At 44.3% G+C, this 21,425-nt stretch overlaps 1 protein-coding gene across 2 annotated transcripts; it reads right to left on the bottom strand.

Annotated features, from left to right (window-relative positions):
• Positions 1 to 10,489: 10,489 nt before the first annotated feature.
• On the bottom strand, positions 10,490 to 20,802 carry NRSN1 (neurensin 1). 2 transcript variants are annotated; one of them, XM_050941878.1, is made up of 4 exons: positions 20,661 to 20,802; positions 18,645 to 18,721; positions 13,210 to 13,407; positions 10,490 to 12,286 (listed from the first exon to the last, which is right to left on the bottom strand). In XM_050941878.1, the coding sequence occupies exons 3-4, from the start codon at positions 13,396 to 13,398 to the stop codon at positions 11,888 to 11,890; spliced, it is 588 nt and encodes a 195-aa protein (XP_050797835.1). In that variant the 5' UTR covers positions 13,399 to 13,407; positions 18,645 to 18,721; positions 20,661 to 20,802; the 3' UTR covers positions 10,490 to 11,887. The 2 variants fall into 2 exon arrangements, with proteins under 2 accessions (XP_050797835.1, XP_050797836.1); XM_050941879.1 differs by lacking the exon at positions 18,645 to 18,721.
• Positions 20,803 to 21,425: the final 623 nt, after the last annotated feature.

The raw sequence follows: 21,425 nt of genomic DNA, 5'->3' as shown, positions 1-21,425 counted from the left end.
TATCTTAATGTTTGGCTCAAACACCCATTAAGATGGCCTTTAAAATTAGTCAGATACTAAATAAAGTAGCTTGAAAAATTTTATTACAATTATTTTACTATAAAAGTTACTTATTTCATAGACCAAACAGGAGTCTAGTGCACAGAAAGATTGGTGATATCCTGCTAGTGGCTGGCTAAGAACTCCACACACTGGTAGCCTGTGCTAAATATCATGTTTTTATTACTCATCCTCTCCCCAGCATGTCTGATTATAGGCTGTTTGGGCATGGGGCTGTCACTTACGGTGTTTGCACAGCTGCTAAAACAATGGGTGAGGACTCTGGGCACTACTGCAATATAACTGTTAAATAATCACAAGAGGAGCAATTAAATAGGAATACTGTTCGGAGATATACCATTTTGGGTAGTAGAAATACCTCTATGTAGCCTGTAGCCAGACAAAGCACTCTAGAGATGCCAGTATACAGTAAAACCATTCCCCTGTTTATGGGTTATTGTTTATGGGCATATCAGTGTATGCATCAATTATGTACTGGGGTATACATAATGTGCGATCAAAGCTTTCTGTTACTTTGTTAATAGAAAGTAAAATGCTTCTGGTTTCAACTGCTATTCCTTATACTTAGTACTGGTTCTAATGGTATTTCCCATTATATCTTACCTACTGAAAAGGGATTATACATATATTTAAAGTTTTAAGCACATGCTTCAATGCTTTGCTGGATTGAGAGCAGAACTCTTGAAAAATTGAGCCCTGAATGCAGAGGAAGAGAACAGCCTAGACCTGGCAGAGAAGCTGTCAATGGATGAGGAGCTCAGAAAGAGATGGAAAATTCTGGAAGATAATTAAAGCCTTTACAGCTATAGGGTGTAGCTCTTTTAAACTGATTGAAGCCAACTCTTGGATATCCTGTATGGTCATTGTTATGGCAGAGCTCCAGTGCTTATTTTGTGGCAGGGCTGTCTAGGTTTGACAGTTCATAGCTCTGGCACATCTGGGCTTGCTGCATCAGTTATGAATGTAAAAAAATTGCTTGAGCCCCAGCACCTCTTTTGTTACAAATTAAGCACTGCAAATCTCCCCACTATTTTCAAATCAGTGGTATGATGTGGCCTTGTCACAGGCCCAAGAACTCCCTCCCTCGTTTTACCCTTAGGCCTTAATCCTGCAACAATTTACTCACATGGACACACTGGGTAGCCCCATGGAAGTCAGCGCAAAAAGTTAAGAAGGTGCTCAATGGGCCCCAGGCCGTAATTTTCATCAGTTGTCCTTTGGTGTAGGCTGGCAGGGATGTGGAGTATGCTTGGATCAGTTGTTTAAATTACTTCAAAAGGGTGTAAAATCATCACAGGGGTTTAATGTGAGCTTGCCTCTTTTCTAAAGAGAGAGGCTCCAACCCTCTATATATTTTTTTTATTTAACAGGCATTAAAAAAATGTACTTTGCAAAGCAAATATATAAATCAAATATTATATTGTAAAATGGTAGAATGCTTTTGTTAACAGAAAACACCTATTTATTTATAAAGAGAATTCTATGCCTTCATTCAGTTGTGTGTGTTTTTTCCCCCCTTATCCTGTTGTAGACCCAACATTGTGAGGGAAACCAGAGGTACATGAGGCAACCTGGAAGCATGAAATTTGCTCAAGAGTTTGACTTCTTGAATTCTATCATATTTTAACAGCTCAATGAAATACATCTGAAGGTTGCCTGAATATAAACAAAGGGGTGAACCCTGATGTATTGAAGTCAATGGGATAGTTTGCATGTGTCATGGTTCATAAGATTGAACCCTATTTGAAGTAAAGATTTGAAGAGTGGAAATACATGAAGAGTACCAAAATTGGCAAGGAGCTCATAGGTCACATCAGCAAATTGAGAAATAGTTATCTTTCCAGTGACCTTTGACACTAATAGTTGAGGAGTTCCAGTCTGACTCTGCAATCCTTCAGAATCGATTCACATTGTCATGACTTTGAGATATAGAGATCGGAGGTCAAGCCAAAGGCTTTCAAAATTCTAAAAACAATTACATTTCCTAAGACACATGGCATGACTTTCAACTCTTCATAGCATAGGGGGATTTTATGCAGGTCTCCAAAGCTACATAATATGCAGTATAAGAGCACTTCAGTTTCACATGTGAAAATAAGCATTATTCTTTCAGAAACAATTCCCCTTTCTTGAAATAAAAAGTGTTGGAATTTAATACTTTCACCTGTGTGTAGAAAATGTACTAGGGTAGATCAGGACAGGATACTAAAACAACGCTCACTACACTTCAAAAAACATAAGGTTAATAAACACTTTTTTCCTGTATAAGAGCAAGTAATTTAAAAAAACAGACAAAGCCATGTTAAATGACTATGACCTAGTCAGAGGACCTGGTTCCAACACCACTGTCTGGTGTTCCAGCATGTGGAACAAAATCAAATCTGTAATGTGATAGGTTCTGATTCTGCCAATATGTGCTTCTTGGAGATACTGACGAGCCCTGCATTATTTAGAACCCAAGGGACATTCACCTTGGCAGCAAACAAAGTGTTTAACACTTGCTCACCTCCAGCCTCAGGAGGAACGCCTCACCAAAAGGAGAGAAGGGAAAGCAGCAGTTTCACCAGCCCTAGCTGAGCAATAGCTGTCTGAGGGCCAGCCGAGAAAACTTCACCTTCATGAAGAAATTCTTCTTTTGCATTTGTTCTAAGTGAGAATACGTGGTCCCAGGGCAAGTGCCAGCAAAACTAGTTAAGTAGAAAGAACTCAGCTCTCAAACATGTGCACTCCATTGTCCATGGCCACTAGACTGAAATGTCTGGCTTATTTAAAAAGCCTACGTCTGCCCTCCTCTGGCTGTCAGCTAGCACCCCTCTTTTAGCTTCCACTGTGCTGACCTTGGGTTTCATAGCAGCTGCAACTAGTTCTGCTCCACTATCCATGAAACTTCTTAAAAGAAGGTCAAAATCTGTGGGGTCACAGAAGTTCAAGCAGGGAACTTGGAGCTCCCAAAAAAGACATTGTGAGTAGGAGCAGTAGCTTCCAAAGGAGTTCTGAGATCTGGCATAGGCAAACACTCCAATTCCAACCTGGCCCCTTTCCATCAGAATAGATGCTCCAGGTGATATCAGGCTGGAAGCATCTAATCTAGAATCTAATTCTTAGAGTAACATATCTCATATTTTGGCTAACTCATAGGCAGTGTTTAAATAAAATATTCCCTCCTTATTTGCAAAAAATCCACCAGTGTAATAAAATGTTTGTTATGAAAAGACCTTAAGGGCCATTTAAAAATTTGCAATATTTGCAGCAGTTTTTTCCTTATATTTGATTCTCTCATTGCATTTATGTTACAAATACAAAAGTTGGTGTTGAGTTCATTTGGAAAAGAACATCTCCTTATAAATTACCTGACAGCTAAACTGGGCCTCAGTGTGTTTAATATATTAATATACTAATCTCTCTCCCAAATCAAACCTGAAAATGAAGACACAGATGGCTGGTTACACAGGCATCTGAGAGACCCATAAGAAACACTAGTAGTCTCAAATGTCTGAAATGTGAGATTACCATAGGCACACACAGTACATTCCCATTTGTATCAATGTCACCAAGAGACAAGCTGTACCACAAGAGCAAACTGGCAGAACCCAAAACATAATTATCTCAAGCAGTATGTGGCCTTCTAAAGAACCTCTGAAGAGGATGTACTCTATAAATGTGCCATAGCTCTTAGCTACTAATGAAGTGGGAGGAGTAGAGAGCGCCTTCAAGCCCTGTCCCTGGAGATCAAGGGCATCATATTCTATCATAGTCGATGTAACTCTGACTGCGAGATGGTAAGTTTTATCTGGCATCCTTGTGTATAATGTCAGAGTGACTTGCTAACATTGAGTGGCCCTACACCCTAGTACCTTCATTTTATTAAAATCGCTGCTTTGGCTATTAGCCCACTGATAAAGAAGAGCTCTTAAAATACTTACAGCTTTTAGATTCTTGAAATTTGCTATAGGCTTTCTCTCCTTTACATTACCCAGGATAAAGTTCCTCCCCCTTGTTCATACACTGCTGCCTTTCTGCAGCTTCTTAGGCCATACAGTCATGAAACGTAGGATCTATCCTCTTGATCTCTTATCACTGCTATTTCCACGAATAGCCATTTGTTTTCAAATGCACAATTAAAAATGTCATGTTGGGGCTGCACCATAAATTCTCAATGAATCTGCTGACATTCAGATGAGGATGAGGGCATTTTTCCCCCCTGTCTTTAGCCAGTGAGTCACAACAGTGGGAATGAAAGGCAGATAAAGGGGTCAATAGAGCCTGCAGGGAGAAAATACAGATGCTGCAGTGAAGTCACTGTGTGATGCAGTAGGGAAAACAGGCCCAACCATCATGTGTGTGTTCATCCAAATGAACACAATAAAAGCAACCAATCAAACTGCAAAATTCGATTTCCTCCATGCAGATTGCAGCATGAGTACACTTATAGTAAAGGCGGTCTTGTAATTCTAACTCTAAGAAGGATAGAATAAAAAATGAAAATAGTCAAATATGCATAAGAATTTGATAGAAGGCAATTGGGAGGGGAGCAGGAAGGGCAGGGAATATTTCTGCTTTTAAGATGGCCCTTACCTGTGTTGTAGATATTCCATTGTACTTGTGAACGTGATGTTATCCAGTTCTTGGGCTGGGAAGTGTTCCATGGACCCAGGAAGGCTGAATCCAAGGCCCATACTTGGGCAGTGTCAAACATCAATGGAGTTCATGATGGGGACTGTAGAGCTCGAGGAAGTAGTGGTAGCGTGGAGAGCAGTGAGAACTGTGTTTAGCTATTTGGGATCCTTCATTTGCTGTGGGACTTATGGATGGAATTTGGATTAGATCCCTAGCTCAAGTGGTAGCCATTATCCCCATGTGGACTAATCACAGTGGAGGGAAGAAATGCTCATTTCACAACTCTTTGCCTGTTAGCATGGAGTGTTGAGACTCTGGAATCTTGTGTTTAAAACATGATTACACTTAAAAGTTCTATTGGCATAGCTATGTGGCTCAGGGTCATAGAAAAACCCCATCTCTGACCTATATAGCTATACCTACAGAGCCCTCATTGTTGAGACAGCTATGTTGATGGATGAGGGCTTCAGTCAACGCGGCTAAGATTGTTTGGGGGAGGTGGTGTTCCTGTAGGTGTAGGCTACATCTACACTAGGGGGCCATGCTAGCATGGCTATGCCTGTATAGGCTCCATAGTGTAGACATAGCCTAATGCCAGGTTTTGGAAGTGAGTGTGCTCTAGTGGTTCTAGACCATTCTGCCCCTGCTCTCATAACCTGTCCCTCTTTTCTCCTGTTCCCTGCCAGAGCTCCTGTCCATTCTGTCTTTTTTCCTATTTCTACCCCCGTTCACAGCTCCTATCACTCTCAGCCTACCCCTCTGAACCATTCCTCAATGTCCTGTGCTCCTCAACCCTCTGTATTAGTCATGCTGTTTCCTCTTTTCCTGTCACACTGCCTGGATGCCAGCAGAGGAAGCATTCAGAGCACAGGACCGACTATTTATCTGTCCCCATTCCAGTGCTTGGAGCCACCGCAGGCTGCCAGGAAAGAGCAATTGCAGCTCCTGCAGCCTGCTCAGTTGCTCTGTGGATATGGCGCATGTGCAGGCTGGTCAGCACATAAGAGCAGTGAGGGATGGAGCCTGCTCAGTGCAGATGTGAAATTCAGAGAATTTAGCTGCCAAAATCTAACCATCCTCTACTGAGAATGTGTGAACTGAGCTTTATTGAGGCTTTTAACTTGGCCAAGTATAGGCAGATTTTTCTCAAGGATGGCAAACAGTACATCCCTAGAGCCAGTGCTATCCCTTTACCAAAGTCAAGTATGGAAAGACTTAGAGCTCCACAATGAAATGACTGTAAGAATTATTTAACAGAAGCAAAATGTAATGCGCTAAACTGGTTCTTGGAAATGACGGAACTGTTTTTGCTGAAACTTTCCAAAAAAATCCACCTGAGGCAAGCACGTGTCATGGAAAATTTCTGCTTGAACAGTTTTTAATTTTGGCAAAGTTTTAAGTGACTGAAAACAAGGTCTTACTGTGGAAAGTCTTCAACCTTAGCTAGAGGCCGTGTTACCCACTTCACCCTTCAATGTCCTGCACCTCCTTGGTTCCAATCATGCTTCTCAGCATGGCAGGCTTCAGTAATATCTGTAAGGCCTGCTTCTTCCTAACATATGGCTGCTGCAGTGAGTCATCCTTACAGTGTCAAAACATATTAACCCAAGAAGGTGTCTGGGAAATATGGTAGAATACTCAGTGTCTGTACTAACCCATCTTGAACGGAGCTCATTGCCTGCTGATCACCTCTCCTCCCATTCAAAAATGTTAGAAGATGATAAAAGTGCATGTTTAAGAACATTCTGTGTCCATGCAGCCATTGTGGGAAAAACTATAATTCATTTGAAAGTTGGATTTTCATTCTGATCTCAAGTGTAATCACAAAAGGTTAGTGGAGAGATAGGAGTAGCTAATAGATATTAGAACCATCATTTTAATCTCCTGTAGTGAGCTATACTGTAAGACCTGAAATGTCACATTTTCACTATTCACAATCTTTAATTAAACTTCACATTGAAAAAGTTAGTGTCCTGTCTCCCTGCTGCCCATACACTAACAACCTGACAGCAGAGAAGGGATACTAAACAAGCCTCCTTCTGACATGAAAAGAGCTAGATAAAGACTTATGCTGCTGTTCTACCTCTTGGCTATAATGCATAGAATGAAGAACAAGCAACTGTGATTGATGTGTTTTGGTGGTGTTTATCACACACCATATGAGTGTAACCTCCAAGAAGATGACACAGATTCTTGGGACTCTTGTCTGCTGACAGCTTAGGGAGAAGGGAGGGGGAGCCAAGGCAGACTCAGAGTCTGCCCAGCAACCAAGAGGGAGTGACAGGCCCTCCCAGAGCGAAGCCATTTTGGGAGTCTGGAGCCAGCCAGGGCAAGGGCAGGACTGGCTGTGTGGGGAGCTGATGAGTCCCAGGCCTGCAGGCAGGGTTCCCTCTGAGAACTGGCTTCTAGGGACCTAACAGCAGATCCCTCCGCTGGGTTTTTCCGTCCCCACTGATGATTCCCAATTTGTAGTGTTTGCTGGGAAACTTCCCGAGCCAGGCTGGGTTTGCCCTCCAGCTCCCCTAGTCAGCACACGGTCAGCTCTGCTAGTCCAGGGAAGCTGCCTGCTGAGTGTGTGACTAGAGGCTGGGCTAGGAGGGTACAGTTTGGATGTTAGTGTAGTTGTATAACCTACACCTTGAGCCCTGCACTCAGGGCCGGCTCTAACATTTTTGCCGCCCCAGGCAAAAACAAAGAGCGCCGCCCAGCCCCCCGAGCATCACGTTGCCCAAGTCCCTGCCCCCCAAGCGTCACATCACTCTGCCCCCGTGTGTCACGTCACCCCAGTCCCCACCCCTGAGCGCCGCGCCGCCCAAGTCCCCACCCCCCTAGCACGGCACCATGCCTCCCAAGCCCCGCCTCCCCCCAGTGCCGCCCAGCTGAACAAAACAAAAACAAAAACAAACTCCGAATGCTGCCCCGTCCAAAAGTGCCACCCCAAGCACGTGCTTGGTAGACTGGTGTCTAGAGCCGGCCCTGCCTTCACTCCTTGTGGTGAGGGGCAATCCTGGGACCAACGCAGCCTGATTCCTGCCTGAGGAGGATCCCTGCCAGCAGACAGCAGCCCTTCTGCAGTGACTGAGGAGTCCCACGTCAGCTTCAAACGTGAGGATCATTCATGGAGTTTGTGAGTGCACCAGCTTTTAGTCAGGGAATTTGTTTTGGGGACCCCCTACTCCCTGAACTGTGTCCTCAAGCCAGGGAATAAGGGTTTGAGGATTTTATAACCTGCTGCATATTACACCTGTGGAGAGATTTACCATGGCCTCCCACTTGTGAGTCCTTTGGGCTGTACTGAACCCAGTCAGCCATATGGCTAAACTACTGCAGAGAAGAATTTTATAGGTCATCAAGGGCCCCAGCAAAGTATGCGTACCAACAGGACACTAATTTTACACTTGTTACATCAAGTCACGGGTATTTTCAGTGTGGGCACCGGTGACCTAAAAATAGTGTTTCACCCTGTTATCTTGTATTTGTCTCCTGTTTAATGTAATGATTGTGTTGAATATAGTTTTATGTGTTTGTGTTATTTCTTGGAAGTCTCCAATATCTGGCAAGTAAGTGGGGATTACTCTGTAGTTAGAATTTTCCACCCAAGCTGCCCTGGTGACCCTGCCAGGAAGGAGTGAGGGAGGTGGATGTACTGCCAAATAATTTCATAGGAAAAAAAGAAAAATGATACACCCTGCTGAGTGGTTGGCGGGATCCAAAATAACCCAGACCTGTCCATCAAAACCTGTAAGCGGATTGGCATTAAAGGAGGTAATCAGGTGGGAGCAATCATCAGAACTCTCCCCTCCCACCCCCATGAAACATTTGCAGTCTTTGCTTGTTTTATATAATCATAGAAACACACAGCTGGAAGGGACCTCAAGAGGTCTTCTAGTCCAGCCCCCTGTGCTGAGGCAGCACCAAGTATACCTAGATAATCCCTGACAGGTGTTTGTGACCTGTTCTTAAAAACCTAACAACAGAGATTCCCCAATCTCCCTGGAAGCCTATTCCAGGGCTTAACATTCCATATAGTTAAAGTTTTTTTCCTAATATTAACTTAAATCTCCCTTGCTGCAGATTAAGCCCATTATTTCTCATCTTACCTTTCGTGGACATGGAGAATTGTTAAACTTCTCTTTAAAGCATAACATATATGAAGACTCAGTCGTCTTTTTCAAGAGTAAACAAACTGTTCTTCATAGGTCAGGTTTTCTAAATATTTTATCTTTGCTCTCCTCTGGATTCTTCTCAGTTTGACCACATCTTTCCTAAAGTGTGGCACCCAAAACTGCATCTGGTACATACATTTGATTCCTGCTCTTGTGTCCCACACCCATTACCCACTCATCCTCTCCTCTCCTTCCTGTGAACTACACTCTTATTTTGAACATGGGTTGCTATGTGCTTTTGCACTCCAAGTTGTGAGTGCCAATAAATTGCCAGTTATACACAGAATTTTATTCTGTTTCAGTCTGTGTAATTTCTTGTTTGTGATAGTGTCATCATTGTCCATCTTTCAGAGCATTGGTCCTTAGGCATTTCAAGTATATGTTGCTATGGTAATCTACCTGGCTGTGTCTGGCTGAAATTTTTCTTAGCATCATCAAGTACGATTTTCTTACTTCTATCACCATTCATAACAATTATTCCAGTTTCAACTCAAAGAAAACCCCCAAAACCCTCTTTCTGGTTTCTGCACCTCAAAAGTCCATGAAAGGCTTTGCAGATCCAGAACTTTTGAATGAGCAAAGCATGGAGCACAGCCACCTCCAGACTTAATCTGGATAGCCAGAGTTTTCCATCCTGAATCTGATGCAATGTCATTGTCACCAATTTCCACACTATACATTGAAACTGGCAATGCGCTTCATGCACAAAGGGCATCAACACAAACAGCTTCACTTATGCTATGCAGCTAAGTGACTTCATTTGCGATTCATCTTTGAAACTGATATTTTATGTTTTGAAAGGAAAATAGTTACTTGAAAGGACTCACCACAAAATTTATGTTTGGCTTGTTCATATAACTTTACTGAATCCATTCAAAAAATAAATGGAACTATAAGGTGAAATGTATTGTCAGAGAATACAAAGGTCACATCATTCATTATACATCTTTAATTTAAATCCATAGATTAAGAGGATGAGCTATCTACCTCATATGAGAATAAAATTAAGTTTCTTTAGTGAAAGGACAAATATTCAGGTAAGCAGCCAGACAAATGTATTCCAGTTAAGGAGAGCTTACTCTACTATCTATAAAAATAGAACAACATTTTAAATTTTCTGTAGATAGATACTTTAAGGTCAACTAATGGGATTATGTAGAGACAGGAAGCAGCAGGCTAGGAATTTCACTTTAAACCAGTTGTTTCCATCCTTTTTATCCCCAAGATCACTTTTTTGAATCTAAGGACAACTCGGGATCTACCCTGCCCCTTCCCCAAGGCCATGCCCCTTCCCCAAAGCCCCGCCCTGCTCACTCCATCCCCCCCTTCCCTGTTGCTCACTCTCCTCAACCCTTACTCACTTTCACCAGGCTGGGGCAGGGGGTTGGGATTTGGGAGGGGATGTAGGCTCTGGGCTGGGGCTGAGGGGTTTGCAGTGTGAGAGGAGGCTCTGAGCTGAGCCAGGGGCAGGGGTTTGGGGTCCAAACTCTAGGAGGGAGTGTTGGGCTGCAGGAAGGGGTGCAGGCTCCAGGAGGGAGTTTGGGTGCAGGAGAGGGCTCCAGGATGGGGCAGTGTGTTGGGGTGCAGGAGGGGGTACAGGATGCTGGCTCTGGGAGGGGAGGGCAGGGGGCTGGGGTGCAGGAGGGGGTTTGGCAAGCAGGAAGGGGTATGGGGTGCTAGTTCTGGGAGGGGGCTCAGGGATGGGGGTTGGGGTGTGTCCTCCCACCAGGCAGCACTTGCCTCTGGTGGCTCCCAGTCAGCAGTGGGTGCACTAAAGCTAAGGCAGGCTCCATGCCTACCCTGCCCCACGCTGCTCCCGGAAGGGGCCAATGTGCTCCTGCAGCCCCTGGGGTGGGCAGGGTGGAGGGCATGTGGCTCCGTGCCCTGCCCATCTCTGCAAGCACCATCCCCTACAGCTCTCCCGGCTACTGGGAGCTGAGAGAGTGGTGCTTGCAGACAGGAGCAGCGCATGGAGGGAGACCCCTGCCCTCCCACCCCTGGGGCCACAGGGCTGCAGTGACCGCTTCCAGGAGTGCTGTGGGGGCAGAGTAGCCTTAGGCAGCCACACTGCACTGCCACCGGAAATCACGATCGACAGGGAGATCCTCTAGGATTGACCAGTTGATCGCGATCGACCAGTTGGTAACCACTGCTTTAAACCATAGTTTAATTCTCATCCTGCCAAGTCCCAAATGTGTGTTACGAGTTTTAAGAATGTTTGGCAAAGACTCATGATGAGGGACACCACACCAAACAACCAATGGGGAAATGTGGAGTTCTTTTTCTTAATTAAAATAGGATGTTTCATAATCTTGCTTTCCTTATTTTGCCTTTGTTGTTAACAAAATTTGGTCATTTTAAAAAGGAAAGATAGTGACAAATTTGGGCCTAAAATTAAGTTTGTTTCCCATATGGAAACACTGAATTGCCTTAATCAAAATCGGGGCAACACAGTTTCTTCTGTGTGAGAGACCTATAATGTGTATATGTACACTCTTCTTTTTATAGAGACTATTGAAAATGACAGGACTACAAACATGGGTAAAGAGGTCAGGATATTACACCATGTGCAGCAGGACTGGAAAGTGAAAGAACACCAAGTCTAAAAAAAGTTTTAAAAACTACCATAGCTAAAAAAAGAACACACCACATTAACTTTAAACAGAGCATAATTTTGGATGGCCATGATACAATTGGTATAAAAATGCCCATTTTTCTCAAATGACACAGAAACTGATAAGAAGTTAAATCTTTTCTTTCTCCCTCCAGTGTTGTTGTAACTGTGTTGGTAGGTTGACCTAGATCAACATAGGTGAACACTTGTTTACACAATTCATATATTTGAACATGTAAATACATTATTCAAAGCACTAATCACCTAAACTTCCCTCATTTGCCAACATCTAATTCTGCTAGATAAGGTTTCCAATCAGTCCCCCTCTTACAGAGCAGAGTACTTGAAGCTGTACTGTAAACACAAATTCATATGCTCACAAACGCTGACCTTTTCAAAATAAATGATGTATAAATTAAAAAGAGAAATGTCAGGTTTCTGATAAAGGTTGGACGTTTTGAACTTTGGACAAAGTGACAGGTATTTTTGATTCTCCTGGTGCTGGTGCTTTTGTGACTGGGTGTGCATGGGCTTTTATGTCTGCTATTCTCTCTTTAAACTTTTGCTGAAGGTACTTTTCTTCTTTGGAATAGCTTTTAGCAAAAGCAGACATCAACAGGCATGCTGCCATTGTGGTCCCACCAATACAAAATAAGATCGCTCCTGCCAGCTTACATATATCAAGGGCTCCGTTAAACTGAATGGCATGGTTATCCACAACAACAAAATCTTCTTCCTCAAGGGCTTCGATTTTCGGTGGCACAAGAAAACCTACGACAAGAACTGTTAACCCGATCAGCATAAAAACCGCCCCAGAGATGAGTCCGACCTGGAAAACAAACAAGGTTAAAAATGAATGTGGCCTCATCATTTAACATTTTCATTGTCTACACAAATATTTGTCAATCCTACCAGGAAGCAAACATTGTCTTCTGGGCCCCGATTCATAGAATTCAAATATGTGGATGAATTGCCATGTTGGAATTATTTCTACAGCTGATCTTTGTTTAAATCAACATACATATGGGAGTTTCCAGGAAAAAGAAATAAGCATGTGTAGAGGCTGTAAGCGTGTATCATCACTGGATGATTACCCGTTCTGTTCATTCCCTGTAAAACACCTGGCACTGGCCACTGTCTGAAGACAGGATACTGGGCTAGATGGACCATTGGTCTGACCCAGTATGGGCATTCTTATGTTCTTAACCTATTACTGCTACTAGGTGACAAAGCTCCTTCTTTAGCGCAGGGAGTGGAGGTCAGAGCTTTGGCAATGAAAGTCCTGGATTCAAACCCTGCGATTACCCATTACATATGACCACCTCCTGTTTTCTGTCCATGAAATGTTTTATCTTGCAGAGGTTAAGAGGATGGTGTGGTAGAAATAAGTCATAACGTTACATTTCCTGCCCAGTTTAAATAATAAGTGCAAAGCTTGATTTCCATAAGATCCCTAACTTTTTAGTAAACCAAGCCCTTATTGTTTCCCTGGTAGTTTGATCATACACCCACCTATGCTTTTATGAATGTCAGTGAAAGCTGTGCGTGAATGTGTTGAGAGAGTCATTTCTCTATACTTTTACAAATTACAGCTAAGATTTCAAAAGTGACTTGATTTTGTGTGTTTTATTTTTTGATGCCCAACGGGATATATATGTTAAAAGGGCCTCATTTTCAAAGGGTGGATGCTCAGTAATTACTGAAAACTGGGCCTGTACCAAATAATAATTTCTGTAGAGTGGTGAGCTGTACCTTCCAGAATGCAGAGCTCCACCTGCTAGGTGACCTCTGGATCTGAAAATCATCCTCATGCTCCCAAATTGAAGCTGTGCAGTCCTCATAAAATTGATGCAGATAGGATCGAACTCCATAGCGTTGATAACTTCCCTCCGTGCTGCTCTGCGCTTGCTTGGAGCTACAGATATCCGCATATGAGCTCATCCTTCTCACCTGCAATGAGAGATTTCACACAAGACAGACTCAATCAAAATGGGCTGCAAATAATCCCTTGATATCAGCTCTAGAAAGAGAAGAAGCCCTGTGGAGTTCTCTCCATCCCACACTCCCAAACTAAGGGCTCGATCCTGCTAAGTGCTGAGCACTCCTGGCAGGTGTGGGGGCCCTCAACTCCTATTGAAGTCAGTAGGTGCTGAGAGCCCTTGACACCTTGCAGGATTACACCCTAAAGATGGATCTGTGAACACTCAACACAGTTGTTTTTTACATGTAGTGTTTCCAGTTCCATAATTCATGATGGGATATCATTTAATTTTATGTAAATTTAAAGAGACATTGCATGACTGCGGGGCTGAGTGCCTTGATCTCTGATACAAATGCCATTACTATTAGTCATGTTAGGCATCACTTGCTAGCTTTATTTGCTAATTTGGAACAATTCACAAACTCTTCTTGATGGCTTCGTTTTTTCTTAAGCCTGTAAAACAGAGACATAACTGTGGGATTATATATAACTGTGACATAAATAGCCACGGGGGACCTGGTCATGAAGACTAGCCTTAAAATTAGTTTTTCTGAATAAAAATACCCTCAAGCATGGAACATTTGTTCTACTATCTACAAATCAGAAAATGAAAATTATTACAAACTAACAAGCCTATTTTAATTTACCAGATGCAGATAGTAAATTTGTGAGGTAAAGCCTGGCCCCACTGACTGCAAAAGGGTTAGGATTTCATGCACTGTGAAAAGTAAATGCAGTGTTCTAAATTCTTTCCATTGTAATAAAGTACTAGTAAAACAAAGATTTTCTGTTTTAAATATCCAGGGCCTGACCCTGAACTCACGTATACAGGTATAACTCCACTGAATTCAGCAGAGTTACAGTAGTGTAAAATAAGTGTAAGTGAAATCAATCAGGCCTTTTGAAAATGAGTATGCCACTTTAATATTCATCTGTAGATGAGTATTTTAGAAGTATTATAATGCCTTTGTTATGGATTTAGTAGGATTATATGAACCAACAGGTATGAGTGAGACCTAACATCAGCTTCAAGTAACACACCTAACTTCTTAAAACAGTGCGATGCAAGCATACCTAACCTGTTTGTTTTAACAAGGTTCTCCCACTCCAACCCCCTTTTCTTGCATTTTATTGGCTTCTAGCCCCTATCCCCTTCAGTAACTACTGCAATATCCCAAATGCACATGATTTCACTCACTATAGAATACCAGCTCCCTCTGTGTTAAATGAGATGGACAAATACTGCAACACTCACTGAAATTATGTAAAAATCTGGAGCATGCTAATTAAAAACAATGGCAGAATTCGGCTCTTGGTAGGTAGAGAAATTGGCATCACTATGACACTAAGCCTGTAATCCACTGGTTGCTTTCATCCCTGGTTGTTTTCATGGCTCAGTGTTGAGGAATCTTATGCACTTTTCTCTGATAGTAGTAGCTTTTCTAGTCCGCTGGTATTAATGTATTCCTGCCACTATAGTATCGTAAGAATTTCTGTGGAAAGGCCTCAAAGCATTCTGATATATCAAGGCCAAACGGATCAAATCCAGGAGGCCTGCAAGCATGTGGAAGTTCTTTGTCCAACAAGATTTGGAGCCCACTCCATGACCACCTCCTGCACTGGAGAGTGGAGGTGCTGATGAACAAGCTTTGCAAAGCTGCCGCCCAGCGTTCCTAGATCCTCTCTGTTAAGCATCTGGACGTCTGCAGATGCAGCCCTTGACTTCAGAGTGCTTAGAGCAGCACTTCTTTGAGAAGCTTTCCCTGTGGGGATTGGGATGGGACTCCAAAGATTCCCATTCCCTTTTCTTCCCCCTTCAGACTCAAGACTCTTGTTCTTCCTCTACAGGGTGTTTCCTCACAGACCAAGCCAAAGAAATAATACTCTCATTTTTCTGAGTGATTTGCTTTCTGTTGATTGGTTGAGATGGCACAGACTCCCAGCCTAATGGTCTTCAACAAGAGACTCCCCTTAGTTAGAGAGGGAGGTAGATGTCTTTAAATCAGACATCATAAAGCTGGAGGCAGCCCCCAGAAAGGAAGACAATTCTATATGATTATTGGTCATTATCCTGCCAATCTGATTCAAGGGGGAACCACACATCTGCAATGTGTAGACTGAAACACAGAAAATAAATTAGCTGGTACATGGGTACATGCCTTTCTCTGGTGATAGAGTTGCATGGATATCAAGATGTTGTCTTACAAATCTTTTGGGCAACTGCAAAGTATTACTAAACAGGCACTGCAAATAGGATAATTTTTTCATGCAACGCACTGTCAACCTCTGGAACTCCTTGCCAGAGGGTGCTGGGAAGGCTGATACTATAACGGGGTTCAAAAGGGAGCTAGATAGATTCATGGAAGATAGATCCATCAATGGCTATTAGCCAGGATGGGCAGGAATAAGTTAATGGTAGAATCCAAAATGGACCCAGGAATCATGGCCTATTGGCCTCTAATCCTCTGCACTTGACTGTGTACTGCACTAGTCTATAAAGTGGCTGTATGAATTACCATAGCTTCCTTATCTGCACAGCCCTTTCATAGCTAGCTTCATACTGTCATACATTCCTTCAAAGATATGGCACAATAATATCTTATAATATACCTCAAACTGCCTTGCAATGAGGGGTAAGCATTAATATCTCCAATTATAAGACGTGGAAAATTGAGGCACACGCAAATTATTATGAGGCTTAATTAGTGTTTGTAAAGTGTCTTGAGATCACCTGAGGGTGGGCCAAAAAAAAATGAGGTGCACACACACACAAATTAAGGGATTGACTAAGGTCAATATAGAGCATCACTGGCAGAGCAGGAAACAGATTGCCAACCCTCCCATACCAAATAATCTCCTGACTCCCAGTCAACAGGGCCGGCTCTAGACACCAGCCTACCAAGAACGTGCTTGGGGCGGCACCTTGGGACGGGGTGGCATTCGGGGTTTGTTTTTGGTTTTTTTCGGTTCGGCCCGGCAGCGCTGGGGGGAGGCGGGGCTTGGGAGGCGTGGTGCCGTGCTGGGGGGGCAGGAACTTGGGCGGCACAGCGCTCGGTGGGGGTGTGCTTCAGCGGCACGGCGCTCAGGGGGGCAGGGACTTGGGCGACACGACGCTTGGGGGCAGGGACTGGGGCGACGCGAGGCTCGGGGGGCAGGGTGACACGACGCTTGTGGGGCGGGGACTTGGGCGACGTGACGCTTGGGGGGCGGGGCGGGGTGGCGCTCTTTGTTTTTGCTTGGGGCAGCAAAAATGTTAGAGTCGGCCCTGCCAGTCAAGTCCCATATCTCGCAGGACAAAACTGTCTCCTCATATAAACTGTATGTGTGAGTCTCCGCTGACTTGCAACTTGTACAATCATTTTTAACTTGTGCATAGTGAGATCAGGATGGAAGTACTTTACTCGCACTTTACACAGATGTAAAGGACAACACAAGGTCAGTGGTAAGGGAGAATGAGGCCTAATGGATCTGTTTGACTAGTGTATCTGGCTGCTTTGTGTTGCTCTGGTCATGCCCAGCAGTCTCCTGAGGAAGTTAAGCTAGGTTGATACTTGCTTTGCATCAGCAGAATTATGCAAAGCAACTGGAGCATATCAGTGAATCTGGCCCAATATCTCTAGTGATCTTCATTCTCCTCTGTAATTTACTGTAGTTAATTCAAGAAAACATAAGGTAATATGGCACAGATTGACTAATTTGTAAAGATCAGCATAAATTAACTATGCACCACATTAAAAAAGGTACTGTATAGTTATTTTGCACTAACCACATTGTGTATCAGGAGATATGCTGTAAATTCTAATTCCTCACTGTGGGATTAACCCATGATAAACACACAACCTGGGATTACTTATTTTATAGGTAGATTGTTTTCTATACTAAAACAAGTTTAGAGTGGAAATCTAGAATGCTAATAGTTGCATTTGATTATTTAAGAGTTAAAATGTAGATAAGTGTATCACAGAATGAAGTTTATAAGACAAAAAAATAAAATTTTAGTCACAAGAGTGGAGCATAGTGTTACTGTTGTGACAACTAGTTCATCAAATCATGATCTTTTTCAGAATGAAAAGAAATAAACATCCGATTCAATTTAGCCAGTGCTACTGGATGCTTTCATGAATACCTTTATAACCCCTGCCCCCCACCACACACACACTCACTCTCTCGCTCCCCTCCAGCCACTGCTCAAACACACAAACAAATAAGCTGTTACATGTGGGCAAATCTATCCTAGTCTCTGGTTCTTCATGTAGAAATACTATCAGTTCCTAGACAGAAGAAGGAGAGGTTTTCAGTCCCCAGTGGTGATTTGGAGTGATGTAGTCTGTCTTCTGAGCTGCAACATGAATGTGGCTCTTGCTAGATGAGAATGAGGCAGCGTTATTGAACAGAATGCTGAAGGAAGGTGAGGTAAAGAGTCCACAATAAATATGTGGAGGAGTGTTCAAAGGCACCTATTTGTACCAGATCAATATAAACGACAGCTACTGTGTTGGGGTGTTGAATGTATTGGCACAGGTTTCACTTTTGTGGATGTGGGTATGAAGGGCCAGATCCTTAAAGGTACTTGGGCACCTCACTCCCATTAACTTCACTGGGAGTGAGGTGCCTAAATACCATGAAGGATCTGGGCCTAAAAAGCCTATGCTTGGGAATCTTTTGCCCAAAAGTGGAGTAAACACTGTTACCCTATATCAGTGTTTTGGTCTGAGCTTAGAGCTTGTATAAAGCCAAGGGACAGCTGTTCATCTTTAGAACTTTTCACAGCATAACAGCGGACCAGTGTAATCATGATCAATCTCTAGAAATACAGAGAAGTTACAGTCAGAACTTCAGAACATGCAGCTTCAGTGTAGCAATCCCCTACCAACTTTATTCCCCAGGTAAAGACTATCTTGTGTTTATTTTGTGCTTTATTACACTGCACTGATATAGCAGGCGGGAGGTAGGAGGGTGGTGATCAGTTTTGTGACTAGATGGGTGAAACATTGAGCATATTTCAGGAGAAACTACTCAATGAATTTTCAAACTGCTTCATGATAAATTAATTGTTTTAAGTATTAAATGTTTACCTTTTAGAAAACTGAATTTGAAACTATGCTAAAACAGAAGAAAACAGAAATGTGATGTTGCTGTCTCAGCACATGCACATGCATGACCATGACCCTGAAAATGTAAAACACAAATTAAAATGGGTTCTTACGTTTTAAGTCCTCCTCCTCCTCCTGATGTTAGACACTCTGACCTTTCTTTTTAAAGGCTCATCTTTCCAATCCTTACCTACAGGAAAATAAGACCCCCCCTAGAAATAGTGAATTCTGGAGTAAATAACATAGATATTGGATAATAATTCATGGGATAATCTTGATGCTTACAAAATCTAATATCCATACCTAATGTTCCCTTAGGATAGAGACCAAAGCAAGGCAGGCTGGGCCTGATCCAAAGTTCATTGAAATCAATGGGAGTCTTTCCATTGACTTTAGTGGGCTTTGCATCATGCCTTTTATGTACAGGCCTCTTTTCTTGTTGAGGAGTCAGTTGTGAGCTCTGTCACACAGCCATACAGAGGGGAATGTGGACATAAGGCACCCTATTAATTTCCTGCATGGGCTACACCCTTTTGTGCTCAAGGGATTGAACAGCTGCTATTCCCCAGTCTGTGCAGGTGGGTGGAGCCTGACTTCAGCCAAGGCAGCATCAAGGAAGAAGTAAACTACACCAGAGAGAGAAATGGCACGAATTACTTCCCTTAGTCAAGAAGGGGGAAGCAAAGACCATATTGTGACCATCTGAGGCCCCGGGTCTGCTTTGAGATCAGTGCAACTAGGCAGTACTCTTTACTAAGGGCTCATGGTAATACCACAGTCTCACACTTAGTGCATCACAAATTTTAAATAATGCTTCTTGCAACAGGTTAAATCTATTTTATCCTGGGGAGTAACTACAATATGATGCACCATACTGTAAATGAAAGTAATCATAATTTCAAGTTTCCTATACTTACATGCCTGTAGGAACAAGGAAGGTAGGCTATTTTTTACTTTTTCTTTATTAAACAAGGTCAATAGCATCCCCCCAGAAAAACGTCCGAGGTACTTACTGGATAGTATAGCTTCTGTGAATATCTGTTGCAAAAGGAATTGACCCCCCCCATTCTAATCATATCAAGGATCCCCACTCATTACCCTTCCTCTGCCCCAGGAAGGCAGGTTAGCCCTTCTTTAAAGAGATTTGTTTACATTTCAGTTACTTTTCTCCACCTTCTATAATTATATTCACGAAGGTATCAGCAGAATCTCAGAGATGGCTGAGGCTTAGTTTTATTTTGATCAGCTGATACACATTCCAGCTGCAGAACGCCCTCCAACAACGGAGAAGACCATATTTTCCTCTTCAGGCTAATCTACAGAAAACATAAACGACGCCTGAATTACTGCTTGTTTTCGGAGCAGGGAGAGCAGTAAATCTCCCAGTGCCACCGATGGCACCAGCAAGGAGGGAAGCAATGCAACCCCCACAGCAACTGGTTTCCTTGCACGCCTCGGCTCTGCAGGAGGAAGTGGCCTTCAGTGCCCTTCACTGCTGCCTGGAGCGCGCTCTCCATGGTGCTGAAACCCAGCCGCGACTCTCAGGAGGTGAGCCGGCCTCACCGAGACTCGCTGTCAAGCGCTTGCAAAGCATCCAGCGAAGCAGCCGGCTCCCAGCAACTGCTAATTCGCTCTCTGCGTGTGTAAAATTTACCGACGCACCCTTCGCCCAGCCAGCCCAATGCGGTCTGCGCCCAAAGACCAACATATGAAACGAAAACGCCTGGCTTGTCCTGCACTGTAGCCGGCGCGGTCTCCCCGCTGTGGAAGCAACACGCAGCCCCTTTCCCATTGCAGGGCTGCCGCGGCGCTTGGGTTGGCAACCACGCGGAAGCGTTTTGCAGCTCCCCTCTCTCTGGGGGCAGGGCTCGGGGGCTCATCTGGAAGTTCAATACCGTCCTGTGACAGCCAGCGGCAGGAGCTGCTGTCTGACCCGCCGGTTCCTAGCCCGGAAACGTGCCGCCTCCCCAGCGGCTCATGGGGGGGCTCAGCTCAGCCTCCCCCCTTGCAAAACTGCCAGGGGCAAGTGCGACCGCCCAAGCCCGGCTCAACAGCCCCCGGCCACGGAGGAGCCCCGCCCGTTCCGCACCCCCGGCCCCGCAGCACTGCCCGCGCTCGGCGCTGGTTACCTGAGCCTCCCTGCTGCCGGCCGAGCAAGTGCAGCTGCGCTAGCTGCAGATCTCTCGCGCGGCTCCCATCCCGGCTCTGAGCCGCTCCGCGCTCACACACCGCGTCTCGTGTCCCCTCCCGCCGAGCCCGGCTCGCCCTGGGCCTGCGCACTCCGCCGCCGCTCCCGGGGCTGAGCCACAGGCGCTGTAAGTTCCTTTCCCATTGTTCACAGCGCCTCACAAACCGCAAAGCCCCGCCCTGGTGGGGTGCACTGGGGGCGCTGAGCCAGAGGTTCCCCCCTTCTCCAGTGCAGAAGGATCACAGATCATGGGCTTAAAGACAAGATATCTGGCTTTGGCTAGGGCCCTTAAAGGTGCTTCCCAGGCCTGGAGAAGAGGAGCTGCTCTCCTGCTGCTGGGAGCCCTCCTGGACAAACTCTGTCACTCAGTATCTTCTGCCACCAGCCAGCCACCCTCGGGCTTAGTGGGAAATGCAAGATCAGGGGCCTCCTCCCTGGTGGACTGGGAATCAGCAGACCTGAGTTCCAATCCTGGCTTCTAGTATCAGAAGGGTAGCCCTGTTAGTCTGGATCTGTAAAAGCAGCAAGGAGTCCTGTGGCACCTTATAGACTAACAGATGTTTTGGAGCATGAGCTTTCGTGGGTGAATACCCACTTCGTCGGATGCATGCAATCCTGGCTTCTGTCTGTACCCGACTGTGTGATGTTGACCCAGTCACTTCCCTTTTGTGCACCTATTTCACTTCCTTTGTCCTGCCAGTTTTCT

This window comes from Gopherus flavomarginatus, chromosome 2, assembly GCF_025201925.1.
Source record: "Gopherus flavomarginatus isolate rGopFla2 chromosome 2, rGopFla2.mat.asm, whole genome shotgun sequence".
In the NCBI taxonomy this organism is placed as follows: domain Eukaryota; kingdom Metazoa; phylum Chordata; order Testudines; family Testudinidae; genus Gopherus; species Gopherus flavomarginatus.
This window is presented reverse-complemented; position numbering and strand designations above follow the sequence as displayed.